This window comes from Macrobrachium nipponense, chromosome 20 (assembly GCF_015104395.2).
Source record: "Macrobrachium nipponense isolate FS-2020 chromosome 20, ASM1510439v2, whole genome shotgun sequence".
NCBI classification, from domain to species: domain Eukaryota; kingdom Metazoa; phylum Arthropoda; class Malacostraca; order Decapoda; family Palaemonidae; genus Macrobrachium; species Macrobrachium nipponense.
The window spans coordinates 79,958,142-79,979,828 of record NC_061089.1 but is presented as its reverse complement, the minus strand read 5'-3'; the positions used below and the strand labels follow the sequence as shown (position 1 = coordinate 79,979,828).

Genomic DNA, 21,687 nt, shown 5'->3' with positions numbered 1-21,687 from the left:
CATGCCTTAAGAGAATCATCACCTCGCTGTCCGGCATTGGTGACAAACAAATACATTATTTGTTTGGTGGTCTCTCGGCATAACCCTTTAAAGGCCGAAGGTCACGTGACTTTACTCGGATGCTTGGACAACTTGCCTTCTACCTGACGCAGTCAGTCGGCAGCTGTCAGAGTGCCCGAGTCAGTTACGAACTACGCTGTTGACTTAGTTCGGTTGTTACAGAGCAATCATTACTTCGTCTTAATAGCTTGTCACAGTACCCATACCATCGACACCCACCATGGAGTGTCGGTGTCCTATCCACTACCGAGAACTTCGCTGCATGGGGATAGGAGGATGCGAGAGACTTCGTGGCAAACGGACAGACCAGTATATGGGTACTGGACATCACCGAAGTAGAGAAGAGGGATAGGTCATGCGAGTATTTCCTTCTTTTCTTCTGAGGAACTGCATGACTTCTCCTGCGAAGTCAAGCATCCAGGGGATGGGGATCCGTGACGCTCGATTTCGTACCGAACTTCTTTCGTAGCGAAGACTCAGAACCCTTCGGTCTCTGACGATTGGTTCGAGTCGTTCACAATCCCCTCCCTAATGGACTTCACCGCCTTCGATGCGACGGAGATGCTGCCTTGTCCGCAAGAACTTCTCCGTGGCGCAGGTACTGAAGGCAGGGGCCTGGTCCACCAGACCACATGCCCTTCCTTCTACCTTTCGGGCTATTGCCCTGGACAGCCCACAAGGTCCTTGGATCTTTTTTCCTTGGGACCCGTGGTGGCTGCTCAACACGTTGTGTAGCGAACCAGACCCTGCAGTCTGAACAGCATCGAGTCCTGGTGTGACCGTAGAATGGATGAGTGAATGAGAGTGTGACTGGCTCCTCTTCCCATCTTTTTCTTCTCTCTACCTGTGGTTAGAGGGACACGGTCGTCACCCTGCTGGATAAGGACAAGATGCAGGTGAGCTACTCAACAGAGCCCCATCCTATCCCTTTCACTAGGGATAGGAGCGTATATCCACCACTTCCTCCAACAAGGGGGAGGAAGTGGATGCCAGCTTGAGACAACCCATACTTTATGTTGCAAACAGGAACAAGTTCTTGCTTGCTGGTACAAAGAGATACGCTTGCCTCTCTCTTAGTACTCGGCCCAGAGGTCTGACCATTGATCCTGCGGTGCACACCCCGATCAATCGGACAGAGGCTTGGATCCTCCCTCGCTCTTACGACCAGGGAGACATTTCCAGGGATGGGACGAACACAGTCTGTTCATCAAAAGACTCAGATTCCTCCCACCAAGAAGTGAGTCTTCCTATTGTTAAAGGACCGATGGTTTGTATTTTAAGTATCGGAACAAATGACAATTTGTCGAAAATTGCATTTTTCCTAACTATACAAACCTGAGGTCCTTTACATATATAGTCCCTCCTCATGCCACCCCCTCACTCTGCGTTGTATTTTGCATGGGCCAAAAGCAAAAGTGATTTGTTGCCGCACGACTGTCGGACAAGCAGTTTAACTACCGTTCTCGACCTTGTTCGAAGCTTACGACCGTTCCAGCTGCCGCTAGCTACTTCCTATTGTTAAAGGACCTCAGGTTTGTATAGTTAGGAAAAATGCAATTTTCGACAAATTGTCATATTTGTCGAAAATTGCATTTTTCCTAACTATACAAACCTGAGGTCCTTTACATATAGTCCCACCTCATGCCACCCCTCACTCTGCAACTTTTTGCATGGGCCTAAAGCAAAAGTGATTCTTCACCTCTCGGGCGTTGCGGGCGCGCGCACGATCGGACAAGCAGTTAACTACCGTTCTCCCCTTGTTCGAAGCTTACGACCGTCCCAGCTTCCGCTAGTTACCTTCCTATTGTTAAAGGACCTCAGGTTTGTATAGTTAGGAAAAATGCAATTTTCGACAAATTGTCATGTTTCATATAATTCCATCAATCATTTTTATGCAAAGTTTGGCAGAAAATGACTGAGTGGTAAAGAATCATGAAGACTATGGTATAAGCTCGATAATAATTAAAAAGTGAGTAAAACCTCAGTTACATTTTATGGGATACCAAGGTTTAAAATTGTAAAGCATCTTGTCCACTTAGGATTTGATTTTTGTGTAAATAATGTTGTCACCAAGTGAACATATTGTTAGCTTGAGGAAATACTGTACTTATGGCATTTTCAGTAATAATGCTGAGTGTTCTTTTTTTATTTTACAGCCTCTGGACCAGTGACATTTGATTTGGAATGTGACAGTAGTGATGATCCTGAACCTCTCTGGACCTGTGTTTGGCGATGTGTTACAGCAGCACCAACAGTATTTTTAACCTTTTCCCCTGATGGTACACTCTTTGCAACCGCTGCTGCTAATGATCGTTTAGTCAAGATTTGGTATGACAATAAACATAGTAAGTATTACTTATTGGACTTGTTTTGTTCTCTAAACTGACTTCATCTTGTAGTTTCATGTTGGGTGTAGTTGTTTCAGTGGAGCTTTCCATCCTGTAATTTTTTTCATTCTTTGTGTCATCATTACTCCATTTTTTCTCAGGGTAATTTTTTTTCATTGCTTTTTCTGTATTCCATTTTTATTTTTACATAATGTTGTTGATTTTTCATTGTCCAATGTAGATGGTTGTGTTTGTTGCTAGCAGGGAGACTTTTGTTTTGCTGGAGAAGTCTTTGCATTCTTCTGACATTTGCTCTTATTGAGTGATCACTCTTCTAATCATTTTATGTAAAATGTGTGTGGTTACATCTGTGCTTGATGCTAAATGTACTTGCTGTTTACATTAAAGCACTGCCGCTTTAAGTCTTCCATTTTTGTGGCTATGCTATTAAGCGCGTTAGACCACTTTCTTTATGTAGGGTAGTTCAGTCCAACCTCTTTAAACCGACTCCCTTGGGACCAGGCCATAGCCAAACCACAGAAAATCCCAGGTGACAGAAATCACCCGTAAAAAACCCTTATGTAAACTAAGTCTTGCCAGCTCATATGACATAATTAGGGCCCGCTCCCTAAGTATCTCCCAGAAATTTTTATACTTTAGGTTTGTGAGAGCTTAAACCACTTTAAAAGCACACTGTCGAGTTCTGATTTGGTACCTTGCAATGTTTTCCAGCGCTTCAGACATTTCTGGCTTTCGTTTTCAGCAAAAACCTAAAAGTCTGCTACTTTTGTTTCTTTAAACCTGCATGTGAGAAAGAGTTACAAGGCATTACGATTTCAAAGACTTATTAATAGTCCATCTGAGGAGACATCATGTGCTCACTTATCTCTAGGAGCAGGTTTTACTATTCATTCATAGTGTCCTAATGATTTTGTCAAGCTTTTTTTTTTTTTTAACTCTTCCACACTGTTGCTGTTTACAACTTCTGGTTGCAGTTTATTCCATGTGTCACATATCTTGTATGTAAAGAAGTTCCCACAATGTTGTATCTCTTCAGTTCTAGTTGCCATCCATTATTTCTTGTCTAGTTTTGTTTAATGTGAAGAGGTTACTGTCTACTTTTGTTATGCCTTTCAGTATTTTGAATTTGTTCCGATACGTAATACAAACCATCGGTCCTTTAACAATAGGAAGTAGCTAGCGGCAGGCTGGAACGGTCGTAAGCTTCGAACAAGGGGAGAACGGTAGTTAACTGCTTGTCCGACAGTCGCGCGCCGCGCGCGCGCGACTGGGAGGTAAACAAATCACTTTTGCTTTCGGCCGCGGGTGTGAAGGACGTGTTCGTCATCGCTCTCTGCCCGCTTCATCGTCGTATGCTTTGTTTATATTGTGTTTTCTACTAATGGTTTGTTTGACTTGAAAATGAAACTGTAAGTACACTGTTTTCATTTTCATTACTTAATTATGAACCAACATGGAGCTATCGCCGTAGATGCGGCGATTTCCTCTCTGTTCATGAATTGAACCCTTGAATTAGGTCTCGGTGCCGAGGGCGGGCGCTCTCGCGCCGAGTCATGTATTTTGGGCGAAAGTGTGTAATTGAAAAATGTAAGTACTCTTTTCATTATATTTTTGCCCTGTGCGTTCGTTACCGAGAGTGTGATTGCGCTCAGCATGAGCCTTTTATTTTGTATATAGAATGCAATGAAGTGGATTCGCAATTACATATTCTTTTCATTTTCATTTATTTTATTTGCATGAAATTTAATTTGGATCAATTTTCGTTCTTACCCGGGAATTGATCCTTACGATTATTTTATGTGAAAGTGAAATCGCAAGTGCAGTATTCTGTTTCATTTTCATATATATTTTATGATAGCATCATATTATTTGGATCAAGTTTCCGTTCTTACCCGGGAATTGATCTTTTTCCCTTTAGGCTCTATGAAGTGAATCGCAAGGGCAGTATTCTGTTTCATTTTCATATTACTTTTCACTGCTGTCGCCGGGGGTAGGGGAAGCGAAGGTCTGCCAGGAAGTCGTCGGAAAGCTCTCCCGCGACTCCCTTGGTATCCGATTCTTCGTCTTCCTTCCTGCCCCCGCTCAGCTTCTTCGTTGTATTTTGTATTTGGGGTCTTCCTTGCGTTCGGGGTGGGGCATGTCTTCCCCCCGTGCGTGAGGGAACCCCTCTTACTAATCTATCTATGTTACCGCAGGTGCTACATCCGTGGGAGACGAGGACGACCTTGGACAGGTATGGACCACCCGCGTGGCGGCAGGGCGTGCCTAGCATCCCGCGCTGCTGCAGCGTCTAGCGAGGTCTGGGGCGGTCTCCACTACTACCACGGCCGCTTATGCTGCCCCCCCCCTCCCCCCCTGGTCTACACTCCCCATGCTGTGTCGGTGACGCCGTCTGCCGCTACTAGGGCCGCCGCCGTACCGAGGGGGAGTTGCCGCCGCCGCCTGTTTTCTTCGTGTTGCCTGCCCCAGACTTCCGCTGTTCCAGCAGCTCGCCCCTGGACCGGCCGCCAGTACCCAGGTTCCGCTGGCTGCCGATGATTCTACGAGGCGATCGCTGGGCCTGCCGTATCTGCCGCTGATGTGATTCCCGCTGTTGGCTTGGCTGTCCCTTCTGGGTCTACCGCTGCCGCTGTTCCTGCCGCTCCTGAGCTGGTTGCTGTTCCTGTCGCTCCTGGTTCCTGAGCCTGTCCATGATGGTCCTGCCCACGGGTGTTCTGTGTCTTCCCCAGTCCCAGGTCCTTCCGGACAGGTGCAGTCGGGCCGTGTTGCTTCGGCAATAGCCCCGGCTCCGGCCTGGATGGAGGACCTGACGACTGTCCTGCGTGAGCTGACGAGGAGAGGAGAAGAGGAAGCTGTCATCTTCGTCTTCATCGTCTGCTGCTGCCTCTTCCCCTTCGACTTCCAAGGCCCATAAGCCGAAGAAGAAGAAGTCTCCTTCGGGAACTTCTAAGGGCACGTCCCACCCCGGTGGGACGGGGGGTCCTTCTGCTGGTCCTCCTGCTCCTTCGGGAGCGGGGCCCGTCTCCCCTTCCGTAAGGAAGAGATAGACGGGGACCAGAGGAGTATCGGTTAGCTCTGGTACTTCCTCGCCTGGTGCTAGCGGCGATGCCGCTACGTCAGGTTCCGGCTCGGTCTCTCGTTCGCGAGAGATCCCGAGTGTACGTTCTCCCTCGGGAGACCGTGCAGCCAAGTTTCGGCGCCAGAGTTCGCTCGGCGCCAAGACGCGGCATGGAGCAGAAGGCTGGTGAGAGACGCTCAGGTGACTCTTGCCAGGCCAGCGGCTGCTCTTGCAGCGACCAGCTGGTAACCCGGGTTTTCCCCCCTAAGAAGGCTCCTACGGGACCTTCTAAGGGCCCGTCTCGCTCCGGCGATTCGGGGAGCTCTTCTGCTGGTCCTCCTGCTCCCTCGGGAACAGGGCCCGTCTTTCTTCTACCAAGGAGAAGAAGACGGGGACCAGAGGAGTACCAGCTTCGGCTGGCACTTCCTCGCCTGGTTCTAGCGGTTCTGCCGCTAAACCAGGATCCGCCTCGGCTTCTCGTTAGCGAGAAGTACCGAGTGGACGGTCTCCCGCGGGAGACCGTCCAGCCAAAGTCTTGACACCCGAGCTCGCTCGCCGTCAAGACCGAAGCGCGGAGCAGAAGACTGGCGAGTGTCGTGCAGACGACTCTCGCCAGGCCAGTGGACGCTCTCGCAGCGACCAGCTGGCTGCTCGGGTTGACGTGACGGTCGCTGACCAGCCACGGGTTGAGGCGAGGAAGGGGTCCCCGCGGCCGTCGGCAGCGGCTCGACGCGCCGAGAGGACGCTCGCCGGTCTCACCGCGACAGCGAGCCTAGCAGGTCACCTGACGCCGCTCCCATCGGGACCGGGCGGAGACGGTAACCAGCAACAGCTCGCCTGACGCTAGAGATCAGCGTCGACGTTCTCAGCCGAGCCTCTCGCCCCAGGCGAGCGGCAAGGCTAGGCCTGCTGCTCGATCGCCACCGCGGATTGACGATCAGCAGCAGCCCTCCAAGCACGCTGGTCCTGCCAGCGAGCTAGGGGGAGCGTCAGGTCTGCCTCTCCTGTACCTTCAACCTCCTCGGGCTACACCGGGGAGGTGCGCTAGGTACCTAGTGATGTGATCGCGAGAGGTGCGCCGCTCGCGATCCCGCTATGACGCCGTATGGACCAGGCACGGTTCTAGGACCGACCAGGACATACGCGCAAGTAGCTGGAGGCGACCGTCAGGGGTCTGCCGCTGTTCCTCCTTCTGAAGGAGGAGTATCTCGGGATCTGTTCTTGTTGGAGGGACTGGACGGTCCTACTCTGCAAGACGCGGTTACTCCCGAGATACAGAGGAATTTGCAGAAGTCATTAAGCTGATTCGTCATTAAGCTGATTCGTCAGCATAATGACCTTGCGGAAGGATTGCCGCTCCCACCAGCAGAGCCCACGTCTCTGCTCGAGTCGTTTTGGGGCCCGAGAACCCAAACCGACGGTGGGTCTGCCGCAATCGGAGCTTGCCGATTCTGTCTCGAACCAGAGTCTCTCGTCTCCGGACAAGAAGGCTCTCTCAGTTCTGGCCGGTCGATCAAGCTACTTCCACCTCCTCTACTGCGACAGCGGCGTTTCTACGTGTCTTCGGACACCGTATTTAAATACTCCTTCGGTCCTCCTGAGAGGTTTCGACCTCGACGAGGACTGGAATGAGTCGGAGGACGGTATCGGCTCTCTCCTGTCAGGTGTCGATCAGCCCCACCCAGACGACGTTCACAGTGGCGGCAGACCCTTACCTACAGTGAGAGTTCGTAACCCTCCGCGGGGAAAACGTTTTCTCCTGACGATACGTTTTCCCAGACTCTGAGAGGCCATCGCCGCAAGGCGATGGCTGCTCCTACTCTTCTCCAACTGCTAGTTCCACTGGGGAAGGCGAGCGAGTATCCAATTTCTCCCCCATTCCTCTCTCCTTACGGCTACGAGGGAAAGGGGAGGGATCCTACGGAGATTTCTCTGTAGGATCCCACGTTCGGGACTGCGCTACCGGGGGGACCTTCGGGTCCTACCCGACGTAAGCCGGTCTGTTGAGGAGGAATCCTGCCCCATTCTCGATTTCTACGGGAATCGAGAGGACCACCAGCCGATATCGTTTGACGAATTCGGTGGGGGTTTCGAAGACTGCTTAGAATTCTACGGAATTTCTAGCGCATTCAGAGTGTTCGAGTTTTTTACGATCTCCAAACACTTGGGCGAGACCACGGTCCAAAGTGAGCGAGACGAGAATCCCCGATATGTTACACGATAATCGGGAACCTTGCCTATGCTCGAATTCCTGGAATTTCTAGCATTTGGAAGAAGACTGCTGCTGAAAGAAACTATCTCACAGTAGGCGACCAACCTGGAATAGAGAAGATCGGAAGGGAATATCCAGTTTGGCTTGAAACTATCGTCTTAGTATTCTGTTCACCATTGAAGCTTTCCTTCGAGGAAGACTTCTCCTTCACTCTCTTTGATAGAGATCGAAGGTGGTCGATCTCCAATCCTTATTTTGTTTTCTTGAAGGAAAGAATTTAGGATGGAGATCGTTGTTCAGAATCCTACAAATATACTACGTATATTAACCTCGCGACATGATTCTACTAAGCAGTTGAATTGTCCGAGGGGTAGGCGCATATCCTAGTTAATCTACGGATTGCGACTTATAAGACAAGTATTCTAATTGAACTGCAACTCGGGGTTGCCTGCAACCTCCCAGGAGTTTTCAGTTTCAATTTTATATACTTACGGTTTTTGTCACACAACACCATTTCAACTTTTATATTTACCGAAATTCGTTTCGCCTAAATATAATTGCTCGAGCATATCTTTTATGCTTGGTAGTTTCTAGCTGAACGCATTCCTTCGTGGAATAACTAGATTACCTGGCAACTCAGGATGACGAGTCAGCGAGAGCTCAGGCTCAACTACTGCGTATTGAACTGCCTGATAGCAGCTCAGTATCAGCTGGGCCTCCGAGATGCACGGTCAGTTATGTCTCTCTCCCCTGCTTTGATTGACTACCGAACCGTATCTCTGCCCAACAATCATGGACTTAGGTCTCTGATTAACGGGGATTCTCGCAATAATGAAGGACCATCTACTGCTGTGACGCTAGATTCCATCGCCTTCGACATTGCGAGAATTTTCAACAGAGATATCTCTTGGACTCTTTCATCTTTCTGTTTACCGCACGGTAACAGAAGTCTGTACAAGTCTCCCGCTGCATCGCACTGCGATAATGCGAATGATTTTGCAGACATCTGAGTTTGTCTTCAAAATATCTCGTATTCGTAGGTGTACAATTGTTCATTGTTCAACCCGAATTACAAGATGTGTCAGAAGACATCGCCTACTCTCCGACCTGACAGCTCTACTTCCAAATGTTCAGCCCATGAGAAGCAGTTCTTCAGGCGGCTTTCCCCTGTGTTTTCATTACTGAAGAACGCCCAGCTTTCATTGCAACTACGACTTCTCACCGGACAGCAATGAAACAGCGGTTAGCGTTTTCAGTCATTTGTAAGCACAGGTTATGAATCTTGAGAATCCTTCTCTCGATTCATCTGTGAAGACGTAGGTTGCATTCAATATCTACCTTCGTCTTCAACGGTACATAGTGTTGTTTCTCCTTAGCTGAGATTCAACAACCATGAGATGTTTTACCTTCAGGGACCTTGGTCTCTAGAAGGCAATTGACTTTCGCCTGTTGGGCACATGCCTTAAGAGAATCATCACCTCGCTGTCCGGCATTGGTGACAAAACAAATACATTATTTGTTTGGTCTCTCGGCATAACCCTTTAAAGGCGAAGGTCACGTGACTTACTCGGATGCTTTGACAACTTGCCTCCTACCGAACGCAGTCAGTCGGCAGCTGTCAGAGCGCCCGAGTCAGTTACGAACTATGCTGTTGACTTAGTTTGGTTGTTACAGAGCAATCATTACTTCGTTTTAATAGCTTGTCACAGTACCTATACCATCGACACCCACCATGGAGTGTCGGTGTCCCATCCACTACCGAGAACTTCGCTGCATGGGGATAGGAGGATGCGAGAGACTTCGTGGCAAACGGACAGACCAGTATGGGTACTGGACATCACCGAAGTAGAGAAGAGGGATAGGTCATGCGACTATTTCCTTCTTTTCCTCTGAGGAACTGCATGACTTCTCCTGCGAAGTCAAGCATCCAGGGGATGGGGATCCGTGACGCTCGATTTCGTACCGAACTTCGTAGCGAAGACTCAGAACCCTTCGGTCCCTGACGATTGGTTCGAGTCGTTCACAATCCCCTCCCTAATGGACTTCACCGCCTTCGATGCGAAGGAGATGCTGCCTTGTCCGCAAGAACTTCTCCGTGGCGCAGGTACTGGAAGGCAGGGGTCTGGTCCAACCAGACCACATGCCCTTTCCTTCTTCTACCTTCGGGATATTGCCCACAGGTCCTTGGATCTTTTTCCTTGGGACCCGTGGTGGCTGCTCAACACGTTGTGTAGCGAACCCAGACCCTCGCAGGCTGAACAGCATCGAGTCCTGGTGTGACCGTAAGAATGGATGAGTGAATGAGAGTGTGACTGGCTCCTCTTCCCATCTTTTTCTTCCCCTCTACCTGTGGTTAGAGGGACACGGTCGTCACCCTGCTGGACTAAGGACAAGATGCAGGTGAGCTACTCAACAGAGCCCCATCCTATCCCTTTCACTAGGGATAGGAGCGTATATCCACCACTTCCTCCAACAAGGGGGAGGAAGTGGATGCCAGCTTGAGACAACCCATACTTTATGTTGCCTCTTGCAAACAGGAACAAGTTCTTGCTTGCTGGTACGAAGAGATACGCTTGCCTCTCTCTTAGTACTCGGCCCAGAGGTCTGACCATTGATCCTGCGGTGCACACCCCGATCAATCGGACAGAGGCTTGGATCCCTCCCTCGCTCTTACGACCAGGGAGGCATTCCAGGGATGGACGAACACCAGTCTGTTCATCAAAAGACTCAGATTCCTCCCACCAAGAAGTGAGTCTTCCTATTGTTAAAGGACCGATGGTTTGTATTACGTATCGGAACAAATGACAATTTGTCGAAAATTGCATTTTTCCTAACTATACAAACCTGAGGTCCTTTACATATAGTCCCTCCTCATGCCACCCCTCACTCTGCGTATTTTGCATGGGCCAAAAGCAAAAGTGATTTGTTTACCTCCCAGTCGCGCGGCGCGCGACTGTCAGACAAGCAGTTAACTACCGTTCTCCCCTTGTTCGAAGCTTACGACCGTTCCAGCCTGCCGCTAGCTACTTCCTATTGTTAAAGGACCTCAGGTTTGTATAGTTAGGAAAAATGCAATTTTCGACAAATTGTCATGTTTCTATTAGTTGTCCTTGCAATCATCGTGTTTCTAAGTCATACATGTTCAGGCTCTCCTTTCTTAGTGTTGGTGAGTGACCAAATCTGTACTGCATATTCAAGATGAGTTCTAACCATTGATGTGTAGAGTTGCAGCACCTTTTCGTTGTTTATGTATTTGAACTGCCTCTTTATGTATTCCACTAGTTTCTGTGCCTTCTTGTCAGCTTTTATGCACTGTTTTGTGGATTTTAAATCCTTGGTAATAATGACTCGAAGGTCCTTTTCTTGATCTACACTATTTATGTCATTCCCAAGTAGCATGTAGTTAGCATGAGGGTTGCTTGTTCCTATTTCTAACTGTACACTTATCCAGTTAAAAGGCATTTGCCATCTTTTTTACCACTCTCCTATTTTCTTTAGTTCATTTTCCACTGTATATGGGTCTGCTACATTTACACCTAGTTTTGTGTCATCTGTAAATTTGGCTATCCTGCTAGTTACGCCTTCATCACTGTCATTAATGTAAATAGAAAAACAAGAGGGGGCCAAAGATAGAACCCTGAGGAACTCCACTAGTCACATCTCCCCATTCATATTCACAGTTTATTACAACTCTTTTCTATTAGTTAGCCAGTCTTCAATCCAGTCTGCTATTTCTCCTACAAATTCTGAAAGTTCTAACTTTTGTCATTAGTTTCTTGTGTGGAATGTTGTCAAAGACCTTTTTGGAACCTTTGTAGAGTGATATTCGCACCACTACTGTCGTAAATACTAAGCATGTTATGAAAAAACTCACAGAGAGAGAGAGAGAGAGAGAGTTACAAGGAGTTACAAGGATTAGGATGTCTCAAAAACTTTTAGTCCATCTGAGGAGACATTGTGTGCTCAATTATCTCTAGGAGCAGGTTTTAATGTTCATTTACAGTGTCGTAATGGTTTTGTCTAGTTTTCTTTTAAACTCTTTCACATTGTTGCTGTTTACAACTTGTGGCAGTTTATTGCACGTGCCACATATCTTGTACGTAAAGAAGTTCCCACAATTGGATGTGTTGCATCTCTTTAGCTCTAGTTTCCATCCATTATTTCTTGTCAGAGTGTGAGTGAGAGTGAAGAGAGAGAGAGAAAGGTGGGTTCCAGTTAGGTTGTTACACAGACAGATACCAATTTGCAGGAGACAAATATAATATACAGGGGGTCCTCGAGTTACGACGTTGATCCGTTCTTAAGATGCGTCGTAACACGATTTTCAGCGTAAGTCGGAACATTGAAAAATACCACATGATTTAATGTAAATACCTATCAATAACAACGAGAGAACAATTCCTTACCTTTATTAATTTGATTGGCTTGCACACTGGAGAGGAAGCTGCGGTGCTGGAGAGACTGGGGGAGGTTAGTGAAGAGAAAAAGAACCTCCAGAAGTTGCTGGAGATGCTGAGGCAGGTGATTCTTGAGGTGAGGCAGAACATACAATCTTTTCGCCTTCTCCTGAATCACCATAAGGCTGACTGGGATACGCCGTTGATTTTGGTCTTCCAACCAAAGCACCAATAACCTTTCCATTTCAATTATTAGACCACTACGCTGCTTAGTTATCACTGTCGCTTTCATAGGAGCAGATCCTTTCACATGTTCAACGATGCGCTCTTTATCTTTGATAATGGTAGCAACGGTCGAACGGCTAAGGCCAAGCGAGCGGCCAATGTTTGTTGGCGTTTCTCCCTTCTCAGATCGCTTTATAATGTCCACTTTAATTTCCATGGTGATGGCCTTTCTTTTCTTCGATGCACTACCATCAGAAGAGTCCGCCTTGCGCTTGGGAGCCATAACAAAGAGCAAAAAGTTACAAAAACGATACAACACGAGGGAGAGAGAGGCAGTGTAAACAACCAAAATGGCGTATGGGCGAGGAATGAGCGTAGCGAAGCGACGCCGTCCTCTCCCCCACAAAGCGTATTCTTCCGCCGTGCGCCCGGAACTAGTTCGCGTTTGTTTACGTTGCTTACGACGCTAAACCGTGTAAGACGGAACGACGCAAAATATTATTTTTTATATTTTTATGGGGGCGCGTTCGTAACCACGAAACATCGTAAGTCGAGACCGGCGTAACCCGAGGACTTACTGTAGTTGTTTTGTTCCTATACAATATACAAACCCTCAGTCCTTTACATTAGGAATTGTTTTTGGCAAAGCTGGAACACAGCCATTAAAACTCTCGAGCAAGGTGGTTAGGCAGTAACTACCACCCGGTAGACAGAGACCTGCCTGCCCGGATGCAAACATTCCACTATGCTTTTGGCTGTCATGCGATGCAGACGTGCTTTCATGAGCTCTTGCTTGACTGTCGTTAAACTTATTTCCCCGATGGGATCTTTTCTCTTGTTATTTTTGTATATTTTTTAAATATACTGTGTTTGATATTTTTAATATACAAACTCATGATTGGTGATAACCTTGTAGACCACCTCCTCCTAGTGTGTGCCCAGGGTCGGCAGCCAAGGGCGTAACATTCTCCCCCCATCACATCATTACCTTTGATAAGGCCGTGACAGTATATTTGTTATGAGATATTACTCCTACCGCTTGCGGTGTAAGAGTCTGTAGGGAGGAAAACTTCAGAGCATTCATCCTCCATTTTTCTCTCTCCCAGTATTCTTTCCTTCTCCTTTGCCCTCTTCGCTTTCTTGTCGGGCGAGGTGTGGGCAATTGGGTGACGTATTCTTGGGGTCTCGCTTCAGAGGGCAGTGCCCTGCAGAACAAGGAGTCTCCTTTTATTAATTTCATCTTTAATTTCTTCTTCAGGTTGACAGTGAGCAGTTGTAGGACCCAGCATTATATGGTTTAATATCTCCCTGGCAGGATCAGATCCTAGGCACAGAGTGGTCCCTTCATCAAGTGGTATCAGACAAGCTTTTCCAGGTTTGGGGGAGACCCATGCTGGACCTTTTTGCGAGTCGCTTCAACAGGAAGCTGGAGATATTCTGTTCAGTGGTCCCAGATATCTTTAGCATTAGCAGAGGATGCATTCCAACATCCCTGGGACAGCCTGGAGGTGTATGCCTTCCCTCCGTTTTGTTTGATCTGTCAAGTTCTGAACAGGCTAATGAGTTCACAGACTCTCAGGATGACTTTGGTAGCCCCTCTGTGGCCTCAGGCGGAATGGTTCCCAGATTTAATGTCATTGTTGTCAGAGGTTCCGAGGTAGATTCCCCCTCGGCGACATCTCCTGTGTCAGCCCCATACAGAAAGGTTCCACCATTCAGTAGAATCCCTGTCTCTTCACGGTTGGAGACTATCAAGTATCTTCTCCGAGTGAGAGGCTTTTTTTCAGAGAACAGCATGGCATAAATCCAGCAGTCTCAGAAAGTCGACCTCCGTGGTTTACCAAGGCAAATGGGCGATATACTGCGATTGGTGTCGTAAATGGGGTTTTTCTCCATTCGCAACCTCTATTCAGCAAATAGCAGACTTTTTAACCTTCCTCAGAGACGAGAAACGTTTGTCCATTTCTGCCATTAGAGGCTACAGGGCAGCCCAGAGTTTGGTGTTATGCCTTAGAGGTATTGACATCTCTTCCAGGGAACTTTCCTTGCTAGTTAAAGGGTTTGAGCAGTCGAGTTCTCCTAGAGAGCTTAAGCCTCCGACGTGGGAAGTTTCCTTGGTTCTCAAGAGCTTCACTAAGAGTCCAAATGAGCCCTTGCGTTCCTCATCTGACAGGAACTTGACGCCTAAGACAGTTTTCCTTCTGGCCTTGGCATCTTCCAAGAGGGTAGGAGAGCTCCACAGTCTGAGCTATGATGTGAAGCACACCAGGGGTTGGGGGTCGGTGTCCTTCAAATTTGTCCTGGAATTCATGGCTAAGACCCAAAATCCCTCTGTGCACGATGACAGGTTCACTTCGTTTTCCATTCCATCACTGAATGACTTTGTGGGTGGTGATGCTCTAGAGCTTTTGTTGTGCCCTGTCCGGAACCTGTGTTGCTATCATGAAAGGACTCGGCACCTTAGACCAGGCTGCCGCAGACTTTTTGTTAGCACAGGCCATACAAAGAAAGAGGTGTCTAAGAATACTATCTCTTTTTGGATATGGGAAGCCATCAGACAGGCATACTTGACTCTTGATGATTCCACCACCACTTCTGTGCAGGCTAGAGCACATGACGTTAGGGGTATTGGTCCCTCTCTGGCTTTCAAAAAGAACTTGGCAGTACATAGAGTGCTGAGCGCTGGTACTTGGTTACGCCAGTCCATGTTCACCTCTTTCTATCTTAAGGATGTTGCCCACAGATCTGTGGACATGTTTTCCCTGGGTCCTGTGGTGGCTGCCCAACAGGTTGTGTAACTCATAGTTGCCCTTAACAGGGCACTTTTGTATCCCACCTAAGACGATTGTGTGGATGAGAGAATGAGTGAGTTGGCTGGTCTACTTCTTTCTCTTGTACCTTTCCTTCTTCCTTCAGGCAGGTTAAGGAATAGACATGTCATTCGCTGAACTGGTCTGATACAGGTGAGTAGGGTAGTCATACTGATAGTGTGGTCGCTTAATATACAAATATCAAACCCTCTGTTCGGTAGCAGTTGGGAGTAGTACAAACCCTGGTGTATTGGTTTGCTATTGGACAGTCAAAGTTTCTCTTTGGTTCCCTATACAGTAGTGCCTCAGGTTACGAAATTCATCTGTTCCGAAGCGGCCTTCGCAACCTGATTTTTTCATATCCAGAACTACATTTTACATGTAAATTGCCTACTTCGTTCCAAGCCCTACGAAAAAACCACAGTAAATTTTATAATAAAGCTAAATTGACCAATAAACAATGAAATACAACAATTTGGACCATTCGATACCTAACCTAACTGTTACTGTACCTGTAAATAAAGTGTATTAGTGTATAGGGTACAAGAAATACTGTACGTACATATACGTACGTATGTAGTAAAATATGGAACCTGACCTTTCAAATGAGGCGATGTCCAAAAGTGGTGACAGAGGTGGAGGACAAACAGCAGAAAACATGAACACTTAACTTTACAAAACACATTAAAAAATGGCAGAACACATTAAAACTAAACTTTACGAAACACATTAACAAATGGGAGAAAACTAGCTCTTTACGAAAAACTTAAAATTAAATTTCTTTTTTTGCCTTTTTCTGTTTTTTATTCTTTTTACTTTTGTACTTTACGTTTTTTAAACAATTTCAATTTCTTCACCACCTTCAATTTTCTGATTTTTGGTATCACTTGAATGTTCCTGTTTGCTTACTACTAAAGGCCTCTCTAAAGAATAACTATCCAAGGAAGATTGCTTCTGCCTGCTTTTAAAAATGTTCCTGAAACGACTCAGACAAACTTCATCGAACTGTGCAAGCATACGAAGGCAAACGTCATCGAACTACGCAAGCATACGACCTGTGTAAGCCTTTTTGGGGTGTCTTATCTACAAATGATTGCACTTATGAAAAGCAGCCTCATACTTCCTGATTATCTCCATCTTCATCTCCATAGAAAGCATCCTCTTCTTTCTGTGAACTTCAGCAACATTCTTGGGACCCATGGCTAATAACGTAAGTAATTAAGTTCACACACAACATGATAAAGTAACTTTCAGTACAACAAAAGTGAAATCACTAAAACAAATTTACGTTAATGAACGGAATCTACGTGAATGAACAAATTCCACGTGTGTGCGATAACGCTGCCGAAACGAAATGGTCAAGGAACTCCCTTATGTAGATGCATGATGGGATAGATGCTGACCAATAGGAGAGCAGGATCTTATGGCAGTAACTAGCATCAGGAACCAATGGGAGAGCGAGAGGATGGTGGCGAGTTTACTGAGTTGGCGGCGCGCAAGTTTTCAGATTGTTCTCGGTGGCTTTGGCGAATCTCGGACTTTACAGTACACCCTTTCTCATCCTGAATTCTTTTCGCACACAGAAGCAAAAAATCTTCGTCTTTGCCTTTGTAACCTGGATTTTTTGTATGTAGGGACTTTTGTACATAGGGGTATAACTGTGCAATGGTTCTCCCATATATCATTGGACATCACTCAGGGTCTCAGTGGTTAGATATCAATTTATCTAGCTTCTCAACAGGCTTCAGCCCCTTTCCAGAAGTCATTTCTTCTTGAAGCTGGACTGGTGGGTAGGCCCCCAGCCAGTTTAGGATGTCTTGTACCTCCCTCCAAGTATGAGTCTATCCTATTGTTAAGACCGTTTGTTCGCATATGAACAAATGACAAATTTTCTAAGACAAAGTTTATTTTTCATAGCTTCAAACCTGAGGTCTTAACATTATACTGCCTGCCTCTAGCCGCCCCTCTATGTGTCGAGACATCCTGAGTTGGGAAAGACTGACGAGGTGGCGTGGTGTAGGTGAGTGGTCCTTGACCACCACTCTACACCTGATCTATGCATGCATTGCCAGATATCACAAGATTCCTTGCTTTCATCTGTTTTTTTAACCGGATTCAGCTAGGCACTAGAAATTATCCTATTGTTAAGACCTCAGGTTTGTAGCTATGAAAAATACAAATTGTCTTAGAAAATTGGTCATATTCGCGTGCATCCAGAGTCGTTGACGCTAAGTTCGCTCACCGTCATGACTCGGGCACGGGGTGGAAGAAAGGAGCGAGTTGCTCAGGTGACTTGCGCCTTGCAGGTGATCGCTCTCGCGGTGATTGCTCGGTTCCCAGGGTTGCCGTGACAGTCGCGTGGGACCGTCCAAGCAGACTAGTGGAGGCTCCCCATCCAATCTTCTTGAGAGGTTTCGGCCTCGACGAGGACTTGGACGAGTCAGAAGACGGTATCGGCTCTCTCTAGTCAGGTGCACGCTCAGCCCCACCCAGATGACGATCACGTTCGCGCGACCGACCAGTCTCGTTGGTGGCAGACGCTTCGCCCGCCATACGAGAGTTTCGTAACCCTCCTCAGGGAAGCATTCTCTCCACTGCTGCTCCATCAGGTCCTCCTTCCCAGGTTGTGCTGGGGCCTGCTGCTTCAGCAGCCATCACAGCCCCGTCCTGGATGGGAGAACCTTCTGCCGTCCTGAGGAAGTTGGCAAAGAAGAGGAAGGTGTTGTCGTTGTCTTCTGCCGCCTCTTCCCCTTCAACTTCCAAGGACCCCCAGCCGAGGAAGAAGAAGGTGGCCTCACCCGCCCCCCCTAAGAAGTCTCGCACAGGGACTTCTAAGGGTCTCTCTCGCTCCAGTGAGACAGGTGGGTCTTCCGCTGGTCCTCCCATTCCTCCGGGAACAGGCCCATCTCTCCTTCCTCAGGGAAGAAGAAGACGGGGACCGTGGAGGTACCAGCCACTGCTGGTACCTCCGCTCCCGGCTCCAAAGGTTCCACCTCTGGACCGGGAACCGTCTCGGCTGCTCACGAGCGAGCGTCACCGAGTGTACGGTCACTTACGGGTGACCGTGCAGCGAAGGTCCAGACGGCTGAGTATGCTCACCGTCAGGACCCAGGCACAGAGCGGAAGAATGGTAAGTGTAGAATAATGTATATTTTACTATTTAATGACTGTAATATTCATTTCCATTTACTATTTAATAAACTGCCTATTGTGAACACATCCGCATGTGTCGCCCTGTATGCACCCTGCACATGCGCATGATTATTCTTCTTGCTTCTCTTGGCGCGAACTGCACGCCCTGCAGAGCCTCTGTACATATTTACCTTTTGCTGCTTGGAATAAACAAATCTACGACTCGGGATATCATTTCTCCCATCCTGCAACCTTCTGTCTTCTAATGTAAGACCTCACCACCTATCACCAGTAAGAGTTGCTCAGGTGACTCTCGCACAGCAATCATCCGATACCCAGGGTTGATGTGACGGTCCCACCAGACCATTCACGTGGCGAGGCTGGGAAGAGGTACCCCCAGTCTCCAGGAACAGCTTCAGGTGCTTCTGGGACCATGGCACGTCATGAGGACGGTGCTCGCTCTCACTGTGTTAGTGGACGCTACCAGTCACCCGAACGTTGCTCCAATCGGGACCGGACAGCTTGCACGGCTGGTAGCAGCTCCCCTGACGCAGGAGACCGACGCTACCATCCTCGGTCCAGCGCTTCTCCGCAAGGAGACCGCTGGTCAAGACCTGCAGATCGATCACCACCGCGAGTTGTTGATCGCCTGCAGTCCTCCCAGCCTACCGTTCTGCTGGTAGGCAGGGTAGGAGTGTCAGGTCTCCCTCACCTGTCCCTTCAACCTCCTCGGGCTACACCGGGAGGAGTGAGGCAAACAGGAGTGACCGTGATGAGTGCGTTCCTTACGGTCCGGCCACGAGAGCCTATTAGCCTGGTTTGGTCTTGGGACCAAACAGATCATACGTTCAAGTGGTTGGAGGATATCATGGGGGGTTGGTGGCTGGCGAGGACGATGACGCTTTCTAGACTCGCGGAATGACCATCACCACTGTTCACGTGACGGTCCCGCTGGACCACGCACGCAGGGACCAGTGTGGGCTCCCCCTTCGGTCCTCTTGAGAGGTTTCGGCCTCATCAAGGACTGGGACGCGTCAAAGGACGGTATCAGCTCCCTCCTGTCAGGTGCACAGTTAGCCCCACCCAGACGACGGTCATGGTGACCGACTGGTCTCAATGGCGGCAGACGTTTTGCCTGCAGTACGAGTTTCGTAACCCTCCGTATGAAAACATTTTCACCAGACGGTAACGTTTTCCTGGACTCTCGGAGCAGCCATCACCGTAGGTTGATGGCTGCCCGTGACTCGCTTCTACGGCTGCTAGTTCCACTGGCAAGGCGAGCGAGAGCATCCAGTCTTCCTCCCCCATTCCCTTTCTTCCTATGACTATGCCGGGAGGGGCAAGGTGAATGGGAGGGATCCTGCAGAGGAGAGACTGTAGGATTCAGCATCAGGGGACTGCATTCCTGGAGGGACCCTCGGGTCGTACTGGATGTATGTCCGCATTGTTGAGGAAGGATCTTGCCCGTTCCTCCTCGATTTCTACGGGAATCTAGGAGGACCACCACCCGATGATCGTCTGACGAATTTGGGGGGGGTTTTGCTGAGCCCTTAGAATTCTTCGGAATTTCTAGCACTCATGAGTGTTTTTGTTTTTTACGATCTGCAAACACTTGGGCGAGACCATGGTCCAGAGTGGGTGAGACGAAAATTCCTGATAATTATTACTACGATAATCAGGAATCTCTCAGAATGCTCGAATTCCTTAGAATTTCTGGCATCTCAGAGTGTTTTGGTTTTCCTGTAATTTCCAAACACACTGTCGAGACAGATATTCCCGGTAATTGTTATTACGAACTCGGGAGTCTCTCTAAGCCATTAAATTCCTGGAATTTCTAGCGGTCGAAGGAAGTGCTGCTGCTGAAGGAAGAGTGTCTCAGGAGGGGTTCGGCCTGGATGGACCTGACGATCCGTCGCCTCAGTACGCGGTCACCCCAGGGATACAAAGAAGAACGGGCAATAACAGTCAATCCTCCTCTCTTTTTTTCCCTTTGCTATCTTGGTTATACCAGAATGAAACAAGGAAAAAGAGGAATTCGGTGGAGTTTACTCTTCAGAATTCGAACATGAGGGACTATGTTTTTGGTTCAATCCTAGGATCTTACCGAACGAACGTCAATCCGTTCAGGATGGATAGCACAGAGAGTTTGAATGCCTCCCCAGTGCTACTGTTTTGGGAACATCCAGTTCGGCTTGAACTAGTCGTCTTCGGTATCCTGTTATCACCGTAGAAGTCTCCCTTCAGGAAAACTTCACCTTCGTTCTCTTCATTAGAGAATGAAGGAGGTCTGCTTCCAGTCCTTATTCTTGTTCCTCGAATGAAAGAGAAATTAGGCTGGATGTCAGTGTACAGGAGCCTACAAATATACGTACTACGTATATTTCTCTCGTGATATGCTTCTGTTATCAGTTGAATCGTCCGAGTAGTAGGCACATAACTGTAGTTAACTCTACGGGTATGTGACCGAGACAAATAGTATCTTCTCTTAATTGACCCACAACTCGGGACTGCATTGCAGGCCTTCCAAGAGCTACTGGTTTCGATTTAGAGATACTAGTGGTATTGTTTACGAACAGCACCACAGCATTTGCATTCACCAAATTCACCAAATAGGAGGGTTTTCTCCCCTCCAATTTCGGTTAAAATGCAAATGCTTGAACGTATCTTTATTGTGCTCGATGGTTCTAGCCGAATGCAATCCTTCATGGAATGGAATACCTGGCAACTCAGGATGACAAGTTTAGCGAGGGCTAGCGGTGTACGGTGCTGCCAGTCTGCCTCAGCCAGTACGGCTTGCTCTCCAAGATATTTTGGTTGGTATTGTCTCTCTGTCGAGGATTGACTACCGATTCGATTCTCTGCCCGGCAATCACAGACTTAACCCTCTTACGCCGAAGCGGTAAAAAAAAAAAATTGTCTCCCGTGTGCCGGAGGTGTTTCAGAGTGAGCGCGGAAGCGGAAAAAACATTTTTTTCAAAAAATCACAGCGCGCTTAGTTTTCAAGATTAAGAGTTCATTTTTGGCTCCTTTTTTTGTCATTGGCTGAAGTTTAGTATGCAACCATCAGAAATGCAAAAAAATATCATTATCATATATAAATAATGCGATATATGATAGCGCAAAAACTAAATTTCATATATAATTGTATTCAAATCGCGCTGTGCGCAAAACGGTTAAAGGTAACAAGTTACTTTTTTTTCGTTGTAATGTACACTAAATTGCAATCATTTTGGTATATAACACATTGTAAAACTATAAAAGCAACACACAGAAAATATTATCACAAAATAATGCATGAATTCGTAACGCGCGGACGTAAACAAATATTTTTTTTCAAAAATTCACCATAAATCTAAATATTGTCTTAGAGACTTCCAATTTCTTTCAAAATTAAGACAAATGATTGAATATTACTATACTGTAAGAGTATTAGCTTACAATTGCA

General features: G+C 47.5%; 1 protein-coding gene across 4 annotated transcripts in view; it reads left to right on the top strand.

The window, feature by feature from the left end:
- The window catches only part of LOC135195346 (dmX-like protein 2), a 572,993-nt gene that overhangs the window by 101,214 nt on the left and 450,092 nt on the right, over positions 1–21,687 (top strand). For all 4 annotated transcript variants that reach the window (XM_064221627.1, XM_064221621.1, XM_064221608.1 and 1 more), the window contains exon 5: positions 2,217–2,405. In XM_064221627.1, the coding sequence (XP_064077697.1) occupies positions 2,217–2,405 (189 nt within the window). The remainder of the gene's footprint in view (positions 1–2,216; positions 2,406–21,687) is intronic.